This window comes from Perognathus longimembris, chromosome 14 (genome assembly GCF_023159225.1).
Source record: "Perognathus longimembris pacificus isolate PPM17 chromosome 14, ASM2315922v1, whole genome shotgun sequence".
NCBI lineage: Eukaryota > Metazoa > Chordata > Mammalia > Rodentia > Heteromyidae > Perognathus > Perognathus longimembris.
In genome coordinates this window covers 38019317-38035092 of record NC_063174.1, presented here as the reverse complement: position 1 = coordinate 38035092, position 15776 = coordinate 38019317, and the positions used below count along the sequence as shown (strand labels likewise).

Sequence of the window (15776 nt, the reverse complement as noted above, 5' to 3'; positions counted from 1 at the left end):
AGAGTGAGAGGAGATATAGATCAGCGAGTGAGAAATTAGAAGGTAGTGTGTGTGGGGGTGTCTTTCAGGAAAAGAGGAGATGCAAAGCCTGGTGGCCAGTCTGATTTGTCTGGAGACTTCAGTAGGTGGAGAAAGACTGGTAGCTGTTGCAATAGTCCAGGCAGGAGATGGAATGTTGACTCCCCAGTTGCTGCAACCCAAGGTGACACATATTTAGCATTCAATAAATTGGAGCACACATCCATGCAGACACACAATCTTCAAAGAACTTACAACTCTATGGGCACATTGGAAGTGTCTGGCAAATATTTTATCCTCTCCTTCTCCCCCACCCTCATGAATCAATGAGCAGAATAAGGCTTTCTTATAGTCATCCTAGGTTTTGAGTTGACCTCAATATATTGGGGCTTTTCAAAAATTGAAGAAAAAAAATGCCATCCATCCTATCCTGCACCCTTTCTGAGGAGTCATGTGTTCTCAGGGTTCCATTGCTTCTGTGTGAGCTGCACTGTCATTTGAGACTGGCAGGCGACGTTCAGCTCCATCCCCAGATCCTCCCCTCCCCACCCCTCTTGTGTTGTTTCCCCTTTTCTGATGCTCTTAGTCAAGTGTTTATAAGTCCCCACACATTCAGATTTTGACCTTGGGCCCCTCTGTGTGTTTATCCAGGCTGGGGACAGGCTGCCACATCAGAGCCCCTCCAGAGCTTATCCCAGCCTGTGAAACCACAACTGTCTCTTACCTTGATTAGACTGAAGTCTCATCCTGGAGCCTTGGCTCCATTTCAGGGACCCATGTTGTCTTCCTAGAGAATTCACCTTTCTCTCTGCTCTCATTTGTCTCGCCATTGCAAGAAGTCTTACTACAGTCGGATGGTTTGGGGTTGATTCCTTCCACTTCCATTTCTTTGAGTGTGGATCTATCTGAATCAGGAAGACCTTTCTAGAACCAGTGTAGTGAAGAAGGTGCTTATGTGGTTTGGTTTTTGCCAAGCCTCTTCATTCCTCCTCCATTACCATCTTGTTTCCATTGTTCCCTATCTTCGATCAACTCTATTGTAGGTAGCTCTGAAATGCATGTTTTCCTCAGCAGTGCTGTCCACTCCATTCAGCTTCTCTTCCCCTCAGGCCCCACTGCTAGAAGAGCTGGAATTGGTCTTCCTGCTACCAGTTGGCCCCGATTTTCCAACTATTTCCAGTTCCTACACTGTCATCACTGCAGGTTGCCTATGCAGAAGAAAAACATTGATCGTATCCCTCCTCTGATGAAAAAACAACCGCCAGCTCTGTTGTTCCCTGTTGCCTCTAGGTCATGCCTGAGTTCCTTGGCCAGTCCTATAAGGCCTTCCACCAGCAATTTGTCATCTCTAGCGTTTCTCAGGTGCCCTGTCCTGCACCCAGTTTGCTTGCCCTGTTGTAAACACACACTGCTTATTCAGGCTCCTATGCTTCCTAGAAACAAGCCTCCTGTTGACTTTGTTGGAGATACATGAGCTTCCTCCCAACAAACTGCTATTCATTCTTTAAGTCCTACATCTAATGTTACCTCATTCACAGAGCTTCCCCAGTCATCCTGGGCCATGCTGAACCTTCCTTCCTCAAAGTCTCTTGGCACAGTGCAAGTGCTTCCAGCTTTCATACTTGTTTGGTTCTAATTACTCAGCTTTCTGTCACTGTTCTCTGGTGCAATGTGTGCTCCTCAAGGAGGATTATATTTTGTTCGGATTACTCACACTTGAAGATCCTTGCTCACAGCTTCCCTGACAGATGGTCGTCTCCGTTTGCATACTGCCAAGGGTGGGAGAAATCACTGGACACGATCCCTTTTATTTTTTTATATTCATTCAATGTATCCACTCATTCAATAACTGTAAGGAACATCTACTATATGCTAGACACTAACTTAGCCACTAATTTAGGATATTAAAAAAAATCAGAGAGAAGCCAGGTGTTGGTGGCTCACACCTGTAATCCTAGCTACTCAGGAGGCTGAGAACTGAGGACATGGTTTGAAACCAGCCCCGGCAGAAACATTCCCATAAGACTCTTATCTCCAACGAACCACTCAAAAACCAGAAATGGCATTGTGCCTCAAGGGTAACATGCTAGCCTTGAGCACAAAGAGGCTCAGGAACAGCACCCAGGCCCTGAGTTCAAGTCCCACAATGGATTAGTAAAAACAATAACAACAACAGAATTTTCTACCCTATTGAGCCAGGTGCCGGGGCTCATGTTTCTAATCCCAGTTACTCAGGAGGCAGAGATCCAGTGCATCACACTTTGAGGCTTAGTCTGGGCTAGAACTTGGTGAGACCCCTATCTCAATCAATAATTCAGGTAGAGTGGTGCACATCTGTAATCCAAGATATACAGGAGGCATAGGTAGGAAGATGATGGTCCAAAGTTGATCCTGGGCCAAAACATGAGATGCTATCTGAAAAATGATTAAAGCAAGAAAGGCGGGAGTCTGGCTCAAGTGATAGAGCACTTCTTTCACAAGTATGAGCTCCTGAGTTCAAACCCCAGTACCACCAAAAAATAATAATAAAAATCCTACCCTCTTGGAACCTGGAACTTTTTTTTGAGTATGCAAGGGAAAAATGAGTTTAGAATGACGATTTAGAATAAACTTCTCATGATAATTCAGTAAAAGTCAGCCTGTAACACATAGCTGGCTTCTGTACAAAAGCACGTGTGAACAAATGAATGGATGAATGAATGAATGAGCCAAGGAACAAAGAGGCCCCAGGAAAGGAAGAGAAGTTCACCTGGTTTCTTGTCACTGGAAGGGTAGAAATGTGCCTTGCTGAAAATGGATGAGTAGTATCATTTTCCTAAAATGCGACGAGAATGCTATATCTTTTTAAATGTCCCCAGTAAAAGCATAAGCCAAGTGGGAAGCAAGTTGAGGGAGAGACAGAGGGAAAGAACTGTGGGTTGGGAAATGGATGCCACTATCTTGGCACTGCATGAAAGCAAGTGAGAGTCCAGGAGTGTGGGATGTTTGTCTAGAAAGACCTGGTGATAGTCACAGCCGGTCAACTCACAATCCACTGAAAATCCTTCACCCAGCCCAAGAAAGTTCTCGATGGTTGGAATCTTTGAGAGACCCATGCCATCTCTTAGCATTCTACAACCTGGATGTTCCTTAAAATCAACCAAGGAACTTAAAAAACAAAACAAAACACCAGAGAGCCCCAAACTTCTATGTAAAGGACAATCCAGATGTCTGTATCTTGTAGGGTTCCAGAGTTATTCTGAAGCATAGCCATCTCTAGGCTGTACCTGATTTATTACTGTCGTTCTTCAAGTAGAGGGTGACTAGATGCAGGTGTAGATCTATAATCAGGAAAGCAGAATTTAAGCTGAGAAAAGACCTCTCTCCTCCTAGGTCCCTGCCCTACCCTGTGTGTTGGTGACTTCCCAGATCTGTCAATGTCTTTCGGAGGGCAACATTCATAGCATTTTACAGGGAGAAAGGATTCCAGGCATCAAGTCCAGCCTTTTAGCCCTACCAGTAAGAGTTTCACTATAACAACAGATCATTCATCACAAAACTTCCCTTCCCTCTTTGGAGTGGAACTTTCTCCTATATTTTCCTTGAAGTATAGAAAATGGCCACATAAATAAGCCCCGTGTTAGGGATAAATACCTTAGTAATCCTCACTATGTCACAGAAACTCAACAGAGCAAATGGCTTATTTGTGAAGTAGAGAAGACATAGTCGTCAGGGAAGGATTCCCAGAAGAGGTAGAAATTTCTAGGGCCTTGCCTTCCCACCTTATTCTTCTACCATCCCTTTCATCTCCTGATGCTTAAAAGCAAACTTTGACATCTGGCACAATGAGATTCAAAGCCATGCAGTACCTCTTGCTCAGCGAGAGGACCCTTGATGAATCATTGGTCCTTGAATCCCAGTCTCCTCATTTCTAGGATGGATAACAATGCCTGTCTCCCTGTGGCTCTGAGAGATGTTATACCGAAGCTCCTAGTGCAGTGCTGCCCATATGGGAGGTGCTTGATGCATGATGGGATTATTGTTTACTTTAATGATCATTGTCATATTTTAAGTTGATGTGAAGCTGGAGGAGAGCTGAGGCCTGTTTGTGCCCTGGTCTGTCTGGGGAGCTTGCTCTTCCTCTGAGACAGTGCCTGCAAGAATGTCAGCAGGGGTCCATGAAGTTATTAGATGGCTCAGATGCTGTCAAGCATTTGAAGGGGTTTCTGATTAGTGTGCAAGATGAGAGCAGCAAAAACACTATCTTCTCACTCCCTATGCCCTGAGAGACAGCCCACAGGACAAAGCCCCCATACACTGCAGGCATTCCACCATGTGGTTTTATGCAGCTTTAGCACACTCCCAACCTGAATGCGGAGAGCAGACCAAGAAAAGGGTATTTATAACATTCCAGGAAATGATTGCTATCAATTATTCCTATAATTACTTGTTTGCCTCCATCCCTTATTAGGAGATAAACTCTATAAGGATGAGGATGAAGTATATTTCATTCTTGGCTGCATCCCCAATCACTTACACAGTGTTCAGCCCCACGTGGGCAAATAGTTGCTTTAAGATGTTTTTGGTGATTTCAGCATGGAGGTTCCTCTGGACCTTTTGCTGGTCCCCTCCTCCCTTTCTGTCGTTCTGCCTTAGCTTATTCTCTTATCCTCTCAGTTTTCCCTGGGAATCTGAACTCCATGCATGGCTTCCACACTGCTTGGAGCCCACCTCAATTCTTTGTGGCTTTGCTTTCCTGTACTCCAAGCGTCTTTGAGGTGAAGAGCTATAGATGTTGTCTAACCCAACCTGAGTTTTATGGATGAGGTGGCTGTTGGCCCTGAGAGGGTTACCAGTGTTCCAGGATCTTACAGCTCACGGAAGCATAGCTGGGAAGAAAGTTCACAGTTGCATCTTACTTTCAAATCCAGGGTTCTCTGATTGCTTCATGCTGCTGGGGAGTAAGTCTTTGAGCTTGTGGGTAAGCTTCTACATCCAGAAAGACTACCTTGCTCTCCCAAACCCCTTGCTCCCAAGGGCTCCCAAACCCAGGGTCTGTGGCCAGCACCTTGGTCAATACCATGTGCTTCAGTGACAGGCTGCTAGGATTCAAGTTCTTAACTTTCTACTTAGTAACTGTGATCTTGGGCAAATTACTTAACCTGTCTGAGCTCTAATTTACCATCTGTAAAAATGGACATCCTGAGTTGGGTGCCCGTGGCTCACACCTGTAATCTTAGCTACTCACAAGGCTGAGATCTGAGGATCACAGTTCAAGCCCAGGCAGGAAAGGCCATGAGACTCTTATCTCCAATTAACCACCAGAAAACTGAAAGTAGAGCTGTGGCTCAAAGCCCAGGGACAGTGCCCAGGACCTGAGTTCAAGCCTTATGACTGATGACAAAGAAAAAAAAGGAACCTCATGATGATAACATCTCCTTCTCTGTAAAGATTCAGAAAGCTAATAATGTAGGAACCCCCCTCCCCCAATTTGTATCATTCGAGTTTTCTCCCTGGATCCTAGTTCCAGTTATAATTCCACTGACTGTCCCTGTTGCAGGCAGATGCGCAGGAGACACTGCAGTGTACTTGGGCACAGCTGACATGTTGGAGCCAGTACAGCCCAGCTGCACCTAAAACTTTAATGTAAATGTCTGTGATGCCTGTGCAGGCGCCCAGATTTAGCAGCAGAGGACAACGACTCTACCCAGGCTGGTGACAACCCGGAGCTGTGTTCCCATTGGAGACACTGGAGGGTGTAGCAGGAGGGGGAATTTCTCAGTCTGGCCTGATGGCATTGTTTTATTAATGATCTAGAAGAGCAGAGGAACAGTGACTTTAATTAAATTTGCCAGTGATATTAAAAGATGTCAGGAGCCACTGCTGAAGACACAGATACCTTGCGCATGCCCTGGGGGCGTTAGGAAGACAATCGGGGGAGAGGATGAGAGGTCACGGGCTCAGCCAGGACATCAGTTCGGCTGAGGCGGAGGAATGTGATGGGGGGACAGAGGGTCCTCAATGCAGAGCGAACCCTGGATACAATTATCTGCATCTGTTCTGTTAGAAAAAGATTTCGAACTCATCTTTCCACTCCAGTTTCGTCCTCCTGCCTTAAAGCGAATTGATTTTTTCTGAAATACAAATCGGACCATGTCAGCCTTCGGTTGAAAATTCCATCCCTGGCATCTCACTGCCCTTAGGATGAAATCCCATCTTCTTGAGCTGAGTGTGGGTAACAGCTCACACCTGTCATCCTAGCCACTCAGGAAGCTGAGATCTGAGGGTGGTAGTTTGAAACCAGCCGGGGTAAGAAAGTTATCACCAAGTAACTGCTAAAAATCCAGAAGTGGAGCTGTGCCAGTCCTGAGTGAAAAAGCTAAGAGACAATGCTCACTCCTTGAGCTCAAGCCCTATTACTGGGTACATGCACATATGTGTGCATGCATGCGTGCGCACACACACACACACACACACACTCACACACTCTTCTTAGCCTGGCCTTGCAGACTTGCCAGGAATTGAGTCTTCTCTCTGGTCCAGCCTCTTCTTCTAATTGCCCCTGCTCACCCTGATTCCTTGTAATCCCAGCCACACAGCAAGCTTTTTTTCCTGTTTCCAGGGTTTTGCTTGGGCTGTTCTCTTAGACTCCAATGCCCTTCCCACATTCTTATTTTATTTTTCTTTAAACTAAAGCTCACTCATGCTTGAAGACTCATTTCAGGGATCACCTCCTTCAGAACGCCTCCTTGAATCCTCAAGCTGGCTCAGCGCTCTCCTCGTGTGCCCACAGAATTCTGCTCTTACCTCCACTTTTTATAGTAAAAGCATCTATTTTTGTATCTCTCTACCCTGCTTAGTTGTACCAGTGTGGGCAAACACTGTATCTCACTTTTCATTTTACCCACCAGCCTCTAGTCCCACGTCTAGCAAATCCTAGGCTTTTGTCAATATTTATCAAACCAAACTGATGAAGAGTACTCAGAGTCGACTCCAGCAGGCAGCTAACATGGCCTAGCATGCAGCCTTGTGCGCATGCGCTTCTATCAAATGGCAAATGTCTTCTGCAGTGGGGTAGAGGAGTGCAGCTCCTAGGTCTTCAGCCACTGGAAGCTAACTGGGGCCATGGATGGTCTACAATAAAGTGAAACGTTTTAATAAAACTGAGTGGCCATCTGTATGTGAATGTTGGAATCAATGAATTGAAGCAGACTGACTTACTTTCCCAAAATGTAAAAATAGGGATAAAAATATTATTAATCTCACCTGGGAGCTGGTGGCTCATGACTGTAATCCTAACTACTCAGGAAACTGTGAGGATTGTGGTTAGAAGCCAGTCAGAGCAGACAAATTAAAGAGGCTCTTATCTCCAGATAATCACCAAAGAGTAGGGCTGTGGCTCAAGTGGTAGAGCACCAGCCTTGAGCAAAAAAAAGGGGGGGGGCTGGGAATATGGCCTAGTGGCAAGAGTGCTTGTGTTGTATACATGAAGCCCTAGGTTTGATTCCCCAGTACCACATATATAGAAAATGGCCAGAAGTGGCGCTGTGGCTCAAGTGACAGAGTGCTAGCTAGTCTTGAGCAAAAAGAAGCCAGGGACAGTGCTCAGGCCCTGAGTCTAAGGCCCAGGACTGGCAAAAAAAAAAAAAGCTAAGGGACATCACTAACAGGACTTGAGTTCAAGCCCCAGTATCATTTCTCTCTCTCTCACACACACAAAATACTATTAACTTCATAGAATTGTTATAGAAATTAAAATTAGCACTATGCACACAGTAAGTATATATTAATTACTATTGTAAAAATCTTAAAATTTGAGAGTCTCAAGACATATCTCTGGGTCTAGGTCTCTAAGAGGCCGAGTAGGCACCCTGGAGGTTGCATCTGTGTTGATTTTTGTATAGACCCGGAGCTATGGCATGAAAAAAAATGACCATTGGCTTGGCCACCTGTCTCCTCTTCCTCTAACATCTCAGCCTGAAATAATTTCCTAAGCAGAGATGGAAAAAGAGCAACTAGGAATCCATGAGCATTTCCTACCTTCCATTCCAAAGGCTAATATAGGTATTTCCTAGCCACCATGACTTCCTGCCTTTTGCTTTTAGTCTTTCCTTCAGCTCATTTGTTTTCTCAGAGAACTGATCTCTCATTCTGGCCCCATGTAGAGCATATTGTCCATGAAAAACCTGTCACCATGATGTGTCTGCAAAGCCAAGGGAGAACAAAGACTACAGTCCTCCTTTCTCCTGGTGTATAGATAAGTAGGAGTCTGCCATGCTAATCAGGGTTCATGTCTCTCATTTTCCTCACCTGTGCGTTCCTCACCCCCACGGTGTTGGCTCTTGATTAAAGAACTGCTCCAACTGTGCTCCCCTGGGACTCCTCTTGCATGGGGCTTATCAGAATCTACAAAGTGTCAGAGTTTTCAAAGGTCAAAGGAAGAAGTCAGGATCCTCCTTTGTCCATGTTTTGAGCAGAGAACTTGGTGAATGGGGTGCACATCACAGCTTGCAAGAGCGTCCTCAACCTTTGAATATGATTCTGAACATCTTGAAGCACCCTACCCTTCCAGTCAACCTCATGCTCCCTTTTCCTCTGAGTGAGGTCACAGGTAGATTCTTGCTATACTGACCCTCTCCCCCAGTACTGAATGCTGAGGCTCACCTTCTTCCCCACTGAGAATATAAAACCATCCTGTCATTCTGGCGGAATACAAAGCCAAGTTAATCCCCAGCTCTTTGGAAGGCAAAGCTTTGTAGTTATAGTATGCACTTTGACATACTGTGCCCTGAAAAGAATTTTTCTCTGAGTATGAGTGTTGGGAATTTAAAGAGGTACTTAAAAATCGACTCATGATTTGTCTATTGAGATGTATAGGTAGTTCCAAAGCAAATGGCAAAAACTTACATTGAAAATGGCTTTAAAGAAGCCTGTTGTCTCAGGAAACTTTCTTGGTGACTGCATTCGTTCATTCTAAAATTGTACATTGACTGAACACTTACTAGTGACTTAGGATTCCACAATATAGACAAATTTGTCCTAGTTTTTATGACTTATATAGTTGAATGGGTGAGTTAGACATTAATCACTTACTCCTGAAAATAAACATATAATTTCAAAGTTTTTTTTAAAAAAAGGCTGTGGCGAAAAAGAGTCCCAAGAGAGGAAATAATCGAGGCAGCTGGTCATTTTTAGGGGTGACATTTAATCTAAGAGCTATGGAATTATTAAGAGCCAGGTGCCTGGGTTGCCTAGATGAGAGTGGGCTTAGGAGTTTGCTTTGCCATCATTTCTTCTTCACTTTGCCTGAATACAAAAAAAAATCATAAATTGTTTATCGTGTCCTTTAATATTGAAAAGTAAAGTGCATGCAACTGTAAAACTGAAAGAAAAAAAAGAGTGGGGATGCAAAGAAAAAAGCACTCGTTTCAGGCATGGATAACAGCATGTGTGAAGGCCTGAGGTGGGTAGTCATTTAGTGTGATGGGGGAAGGAAGCATTCCTGAACTATGGAAAGAGCAGTAACAGAGATATGACGTGAGAAGAGAGGGAAGAAGGTGCTTCTAACCAGGCTTTGCAAGTCATAATAAGGAACCTAGTCTTCAGATCAAGAGCTAAAGAAAACCACTAAAGATCTTCAAATAGGTAATTGATATGCTGAAGCGTTTTGGTTTTTTTTTTTTCAAGATTACTATGGCTACAGGAGGAAAGGTGGAACTGACACTCCACTCTCTAGCGAGAGTTGGAGTGGTGAGTTCAGTTAGGAGATAAAGAGTGATGTTGGCTGGGGCTATGACAGGGAAGATGGAATGAACGTTGATAGGATTTAATGCTGGGTTTGATAAGGAGGGACAGTAGATAGAGAAAGACTGAAAACACCTACTTTCTAGCATGACTAGATAGGTAAATCAAAGTGCTATCTATAGATAGGAAATGGAGAAAGAGGCGCAGATATGGAAGACGAGGATTTTGAATCTTTTATGGTGCTGTACAAATGCAAATCAGCACCCCTTTATTACTAGAAGTACCCGCAGGTTATAGAAGAGGGGGAGAGTGGGCAGGTTAGATTTATTTGTTTATTGTGTGTATGCCAGTAGCATGTGTGTTTGAACACAGAGCATCCTGATGGGTTGGCCTTTTGGCTCAAGGCGAGTACTCTCTCTCACTTGAGCCACAGCTCCACTTCTGGCTTTTTACAGTTAATCAGAGATAAGAGTCTTACATACTTTTCTGCCTGGGCTGGCTTTGAACCATGATTCTTAGATCTCAATCTCCAGAGTAGCTAGGATTACAGCTTCTCATTATTTTTTTATGCTATGGCATGGTTATTACCAATTGCATTCTCTCTGGGCAATGAGTAGAAAGGTGAGTTCTAATTGGACTTCCTCCTGTTCTTCTGAACTCACAATCTCTTTTTAGTGGCCTGAGGCCAGCAGATTTACCTACAAGTCTGTTTTTAGTTTAAAAATTATTTGAGATCCATTTGCATTTTTGTTGATATTTTCTTTTTTAAATTTAATTTTATTGTCACGGTGATGTACAGAGGGGTTACAGTTACACATGTAAGGTAGTGAGTACATTTCTTGTCAAACTTGTTATTTTGTTAATATTTTTGACCACTAGGCCCTTTGCATATTTGGGTTTGGAATTTAAGAGGCACCTAATTTGTTCCTAACACATTTTATGGGCGGCCTCGCAGCTACTGTGGACTGAGTCTTGGGCCAGTGCTGAGGTAAAGCTGGGCTCTAGTGTACCTCAGTGTAAGCGGCATTTACTAGGAAGCAACTGTCTTGTTTCATAAGAAATCTCATTAGCTTGCCTCCCCAAAATTTTGCATCAGAAGAAAGAGTTTTTAACCACAAAACTCACAGTAAAGTATTCTATTTTGGGGGGGTATGATCCCATAAAACACTCAATTAAACATGTACTCCTGCAAGCCTGTGTTAAGCAAGATTCTTGAGTCTGATGACAGTCAAGTAAGGGAGCCTTAAAAACCTTAGAAACAGTGTTAAGTGGGGACCAGGATCCAGGCTGTAGGAATCCTAGTTTAGCTTGGTTCTAGGCAACTGTGGAGCTGGAAGAAATGTTTAGAAGCGAATCACTTGGGTTTCCATCCCCAATAGCCTCAGTGATTTCAAGCCATTCTTCAACTGGGTCTCCACCAGATGGCTGTAAGGACAGAGCCGCGATTAGTGCCTCCCATTGACATCTATTTTTCCAAGTGAGAGACAGCCCCATATGTCAGTGCAATATGTCGCTTGAGGTGAAACATCCGTTTGTGTTGGTGGGAACCTGTTATTTGATGCCCCTCTTTCCTCATGCCTTTTCCTGCCTCTCTCATTTGTTTTATTTCCCCCTAGGTCTCGGGCTTGTCCGGACCCTTGGTGCTGCGGTGGAAGTGAGCATCTAAGTCTTGTGTATGGCGTGGTTAAGGTTGCAGCCTCTCACCTCTGCCTTCCTCCATTTTGGGCTGGTTACTTTCGTGCTCTTTCTGAATGGTCTTCGGGCAGAGGCTGGTGGCTCTGGTGGAGATGTGGCCAGCACAGGCCCGAACAATGAGTCCTGTTCAGGGTCATCGGAGTGCAAAGAGGGAGTCATCCTACCCATCTGGTATCCAGAGAATCCTTCCCTGGGGGACAAGATTGCCAGGGTCATTGTCTATTTTGTGGCCCTGATATACATGTTCCTTGGGGTGTCCATCATTGCCGACCGCTTCATGGCATCTATTGAAGTTATCACCTCTCAAGAGCGGGAGGTGACGATCAAAAAGCCCAATGGAGAGACCACCACGACAACGATTCGGGTCTGGAATGAGACTGTTTCTAACCTGACCCTGATGGCCCTGGGTTCTTCTGCTCCAGAGATTCTGCTTTCTTTAATTGAGGTGTGCGGCCATGGGTTCATTGCTGGTGATCTGGGACCTTCTACCATCGTAGGCAGTGCAGCCTTCAACATGTTCATCATTATTGGTATCTGCGTCTATGTGATCCCTGACGGAGAGACTCGCAAAATCAAGCACCTGCGGGTCTTCTTCGTCACTGCTGCTTGGAGCATCTTTGCCTATATCTGGCTCTATATGATCCTGGCAGTCTTCTCTCCTGGTGTGGTCCAAGTTTGGGAAGGCCTCCTCACTCTCTTCTTCTTCCCAGTGTGTGTCCTGCTGGCCTGGGTGGCAGATAAACGACTGCTCTTCTACAAATACATGCACAAAAAATACCGCACAGATAAACACCGAGGGATTATCATAGAGACGGAGGGGGACCACCCGAAGGGTATTGAGATGGATGGGAAAATGCTAAACTCCCACTTCCTTGATGGGAACCTCGTGCCCTTGGAAGGGAAGGAGGTGGATGAATCTCGCAGGGAGATGATCCGGATTCTCAAGGATCTGAAACAAAAGCACCCAGAAAAGGACTTAGATCAATTGGTGGAGATGGCCAATTACTATGCTCTTTCCCACCAACAGAAGAGCAGAGCCTTTTACCGGATCCAAGCCACCCGAATGATGACTGGGGCAGGCAATATCTTGAAGAAGCATGCGGCAGAACAAGCCAAGAAGACTTCCAGTATGAGTGAGGTGCATGCCGATGAGCCCGAGGACTTTGTCTCCAAGATCTTCTTTGACCCATGTTCTTACCAGTGCCTGGAGAACTGTGGGGCTGTCCTCCTGACCGTGGTGAGGAAAGGGGGAGACATGTCCAAGACCATGTATGTGGACTACAAAACAGAAGATGGTTCTGCCAATGCGGGAGCTGACTATGAGTTCACAGAAGGCACCGTGGTTCTGAAGCCAGGAGAGACCCAGAAGGAGTTCTCCGTGGGCATCATCGATGATGACATCTTTGAAGAGGATGAACACTTTTTTGTGAGGCTGAGCAATGTCCGAATAGAAGAGGAGCCAGTGGAGGAGGGAATGCCTCCTGTCATGCTCAACAGTCTTCCCTTGCCTCGAGCTGTTCTCGCCTCCCCTTGTGTGGCCACCGTTACTATCTTGGATGATGACCATGCAGGCATCTTCACTTTTGAATGCGATACCATTCATGTCAGTGAAAGTATTGGTGTTATGGAGGTCAAAGTTCTGCGGACCTCTGGTGCTCGGGGCACAGTCATCATCCCTTTTAGGACAGTGGAAGGGACAGCCAAGGGTGGTGGTGAGGACTTTGAAGACGCCTATGGGGAGCTGGAATTCAAGAATGATGAAACAGTGTAAGTAACCTGGTCTCCCCGCCCTCCCCCCCCCCCCCCCGCCATTTCTTTCTGTTCTCCTATGCTCTTCTTCAAAGCTCTTTCTTGTGATTGTGTTAATGGCAAACTTTGGTTTCATCACAGGCATGCAGGATCAGCAGATGCTACGAACAAGTCCCGTTTCCAAACTCTCCTTCTGTTATTTTAAGTTTTTTTTGTGTGAGGAATCCTATGATAAGATTTCAGGACAGAGAATGTTTGTGTGCAATTGGGAATGGAAACAATGGCTGACAAACCTTTTGTTATATCTGACTTTGGAGATTGTTGTGAGCAAGCAAGAGCTAGCAAACTGCATGGGCTTCTCCTTCCTCCTTGTTTCCTGTCAAGGGCTATGAGCTTTGAAGCTGAACCCTTACTATTCTAGAATATCCATAGCCCAATCAGAAGAGTCTCAGGAAAATAAATTACATTGACTTTTTATCCAGCACCATATAGCAGTTGTGTTGTATACCTAGATTGCAGGCACCATTCTTTCAAGTTGGATATTGAGCAATTGATTGAAATTTGGCAATCTCTTTAAATGTCCATAGGCTATTTCACAGAGCAAGGTTCGATGAGTCAGGTGAGATGAGCCTAGCCTAGGTGAGATGAATCAGGATCTGGAGGTAAAAGCAGAGCTTCCCAAGGTCACAGCTTCCTGTCAAGTTTCAGGTCTAAGCTCAAAAACATTAGTATTTAGTTGTGGGGAAGCCAGGACTCTTCAGAAATGCTTCTGTGGTTACTACTCCATTCAGTCCTTCAGACAGTGGGGGTTTCGACAGGTCTACTGTAGCTATTGTTCTGAGGCCTCTCTCCATGGAGCCTTCTTGTAAACTGGACACTGTTGTTGGGTCAGGTGGGTAGCTGTGAAAAGGGAAAGCAGAAAGACTTGCCCCGGAATGAGCTGACTTCCTGCTCCTCTCCTCAAGCAATAAGCAGTAGCAGAAGATAATATGAAAAATAAAAGCAAGCATGTCAGACTGCACCAGGAACCTGCTAATTTTACTTTCCATGGCAACGGAAACCACAGGCCCCAGAGTGAGGTGTTCCAAAAGTGCTTCTTCTCAGGTCCAGCCATGGGGCACAGTTCCAAAAGGGCTGGATTCTCGCTCAGTCCCTTCCTAGTAGTGTGACAAGCAAGTCATTTGGTAACTTCTGAACTAAACTCTTTCATATGCCAAGTAGGAATAACGATACTTTCCTGTGCCTGGTGGTAAAGTCAGATCTTTCTGCTGTTACTTCCATCTCTAAGATTTTCTGAACCATGGAGGTGGGTACTCTATTAGAAGTCATATTTGTGCCAGCCGAAAAATGGTATAAGGAAAATTGTCTCCTGAAGGGAAATAGCTATTGACAAATTGAAGTGTTAGAGCTCTGTTTAGTCATTTTGCTGGGAAGGACAATCATTTGTTAGCGTAAGTAAAACCCTGATCCTTTTAGAGATGACCATCCATTTATATATATGCTTTGAAGCAAGAGTTCATGCATATAAATGAAGACCAGGCCCTGGCTGGGAAGGCTAACTGAAATTTCACACACTTATAGTGATATTAGTATCTGAGAGTAGATTTCCAGGTATTAAATGATATGAAGATCGCACATTTCCCATAATTCAACAACAGGCTCATGGGTTTGTGGGGAGATCAGAGGCTTGGTTTCCAATTTCCTCATTCTGTTAATAGTCAATTATGCAGTAGAATTTCTGAAACCTTCCTCAAACTCATTTGTGCATTGTTTGTATAATATCTTGGTGTAAATAAGCTTGTGAACTACCAGCTCTGGATGATATTTATTCCAAATGTATGCCAGCTTCCAGAAGTTGGAAATTCTCATCCAGATAGTTTAGAGTTTGGTTAAAAACAAATGTGTTCCCATCTACTCCTTTCTATTATTTTGTTAACTTAAATATAGTTGCTCCATTCAGTCATCTTTTTTATTATTAGTGTATAAGGAAGGTTTAACTGTGACATTTCCACACATGTGTACAATGTCTACTATTATTCTCCCATCCCCTTTCCTCATTTTTGATATATTTTTTTAAATTGAAGAATAAGTCCAAAATGTGCTAGTCTATCCTTTCCTGACAGCCCTACCTATGGTGCCTTAAACTGCAATTTTTACAACCAGAAGCAGTGCTATGATGGAGCACAAGAATCATGAGTTCTAAGTACTCTGCGTTAGAATTCCAGCTCTTCCACTGTTTGGGTACTAACCTATGAGGTTATTTCCTTATGGGGATAGTATCTTTCCTGAATGGCTACTGTGATGATTGAAAGGTCTGTATGCATCATACCTAATGCGTATCATGTGTGTCATAGTAGTATTGGTGACTTAGCAATATTCTCAGAACACGTTGTCCAGGCAATCAGATCACTAGGATCTGTCTGTGACCTTAATTAATAATGTTAGTTATTTCCTCAGGATGAGGAAATAACTCACCTCACCTCACCTCACCTAAACTCATGAAATAATAGAACCCCAAAAATCCTTTGATTACACTTCTTCAATGTTAATGTGCTTATCAATTGCTAAAGTACAGATCATGATTCCGAAGT

The 15776-nt window shown here is 44.3% G+C and overlaps 1 protein-coding gene across 3 annotated transcripts in view; it reads left to right on the top strand.

The window, feature by feature from the left end:
* Positions 1–15776, top strand: part of Slc8a3 (solute carrier family 8 member A3) — a 140647-nt gene that overhangs the window by 9041 nt on the left and 115830 nt on the right. For all 3 annotated transcript variants that reach the window (XM_048362368.1, XM_048362367.1, XM_048362366.1), the window contains exon 2: positions 11358–13203. In XM_048362368.1, coding sequence (XP_048218325.1) covers positions 11417–13203 — 1787 coding nt within the window. In that variant the 5' untranslated portion in view covers positions 11358–11416. The remainder of the gene's footprint in view (positions 1–11357; positions 13204–15776) is intronic.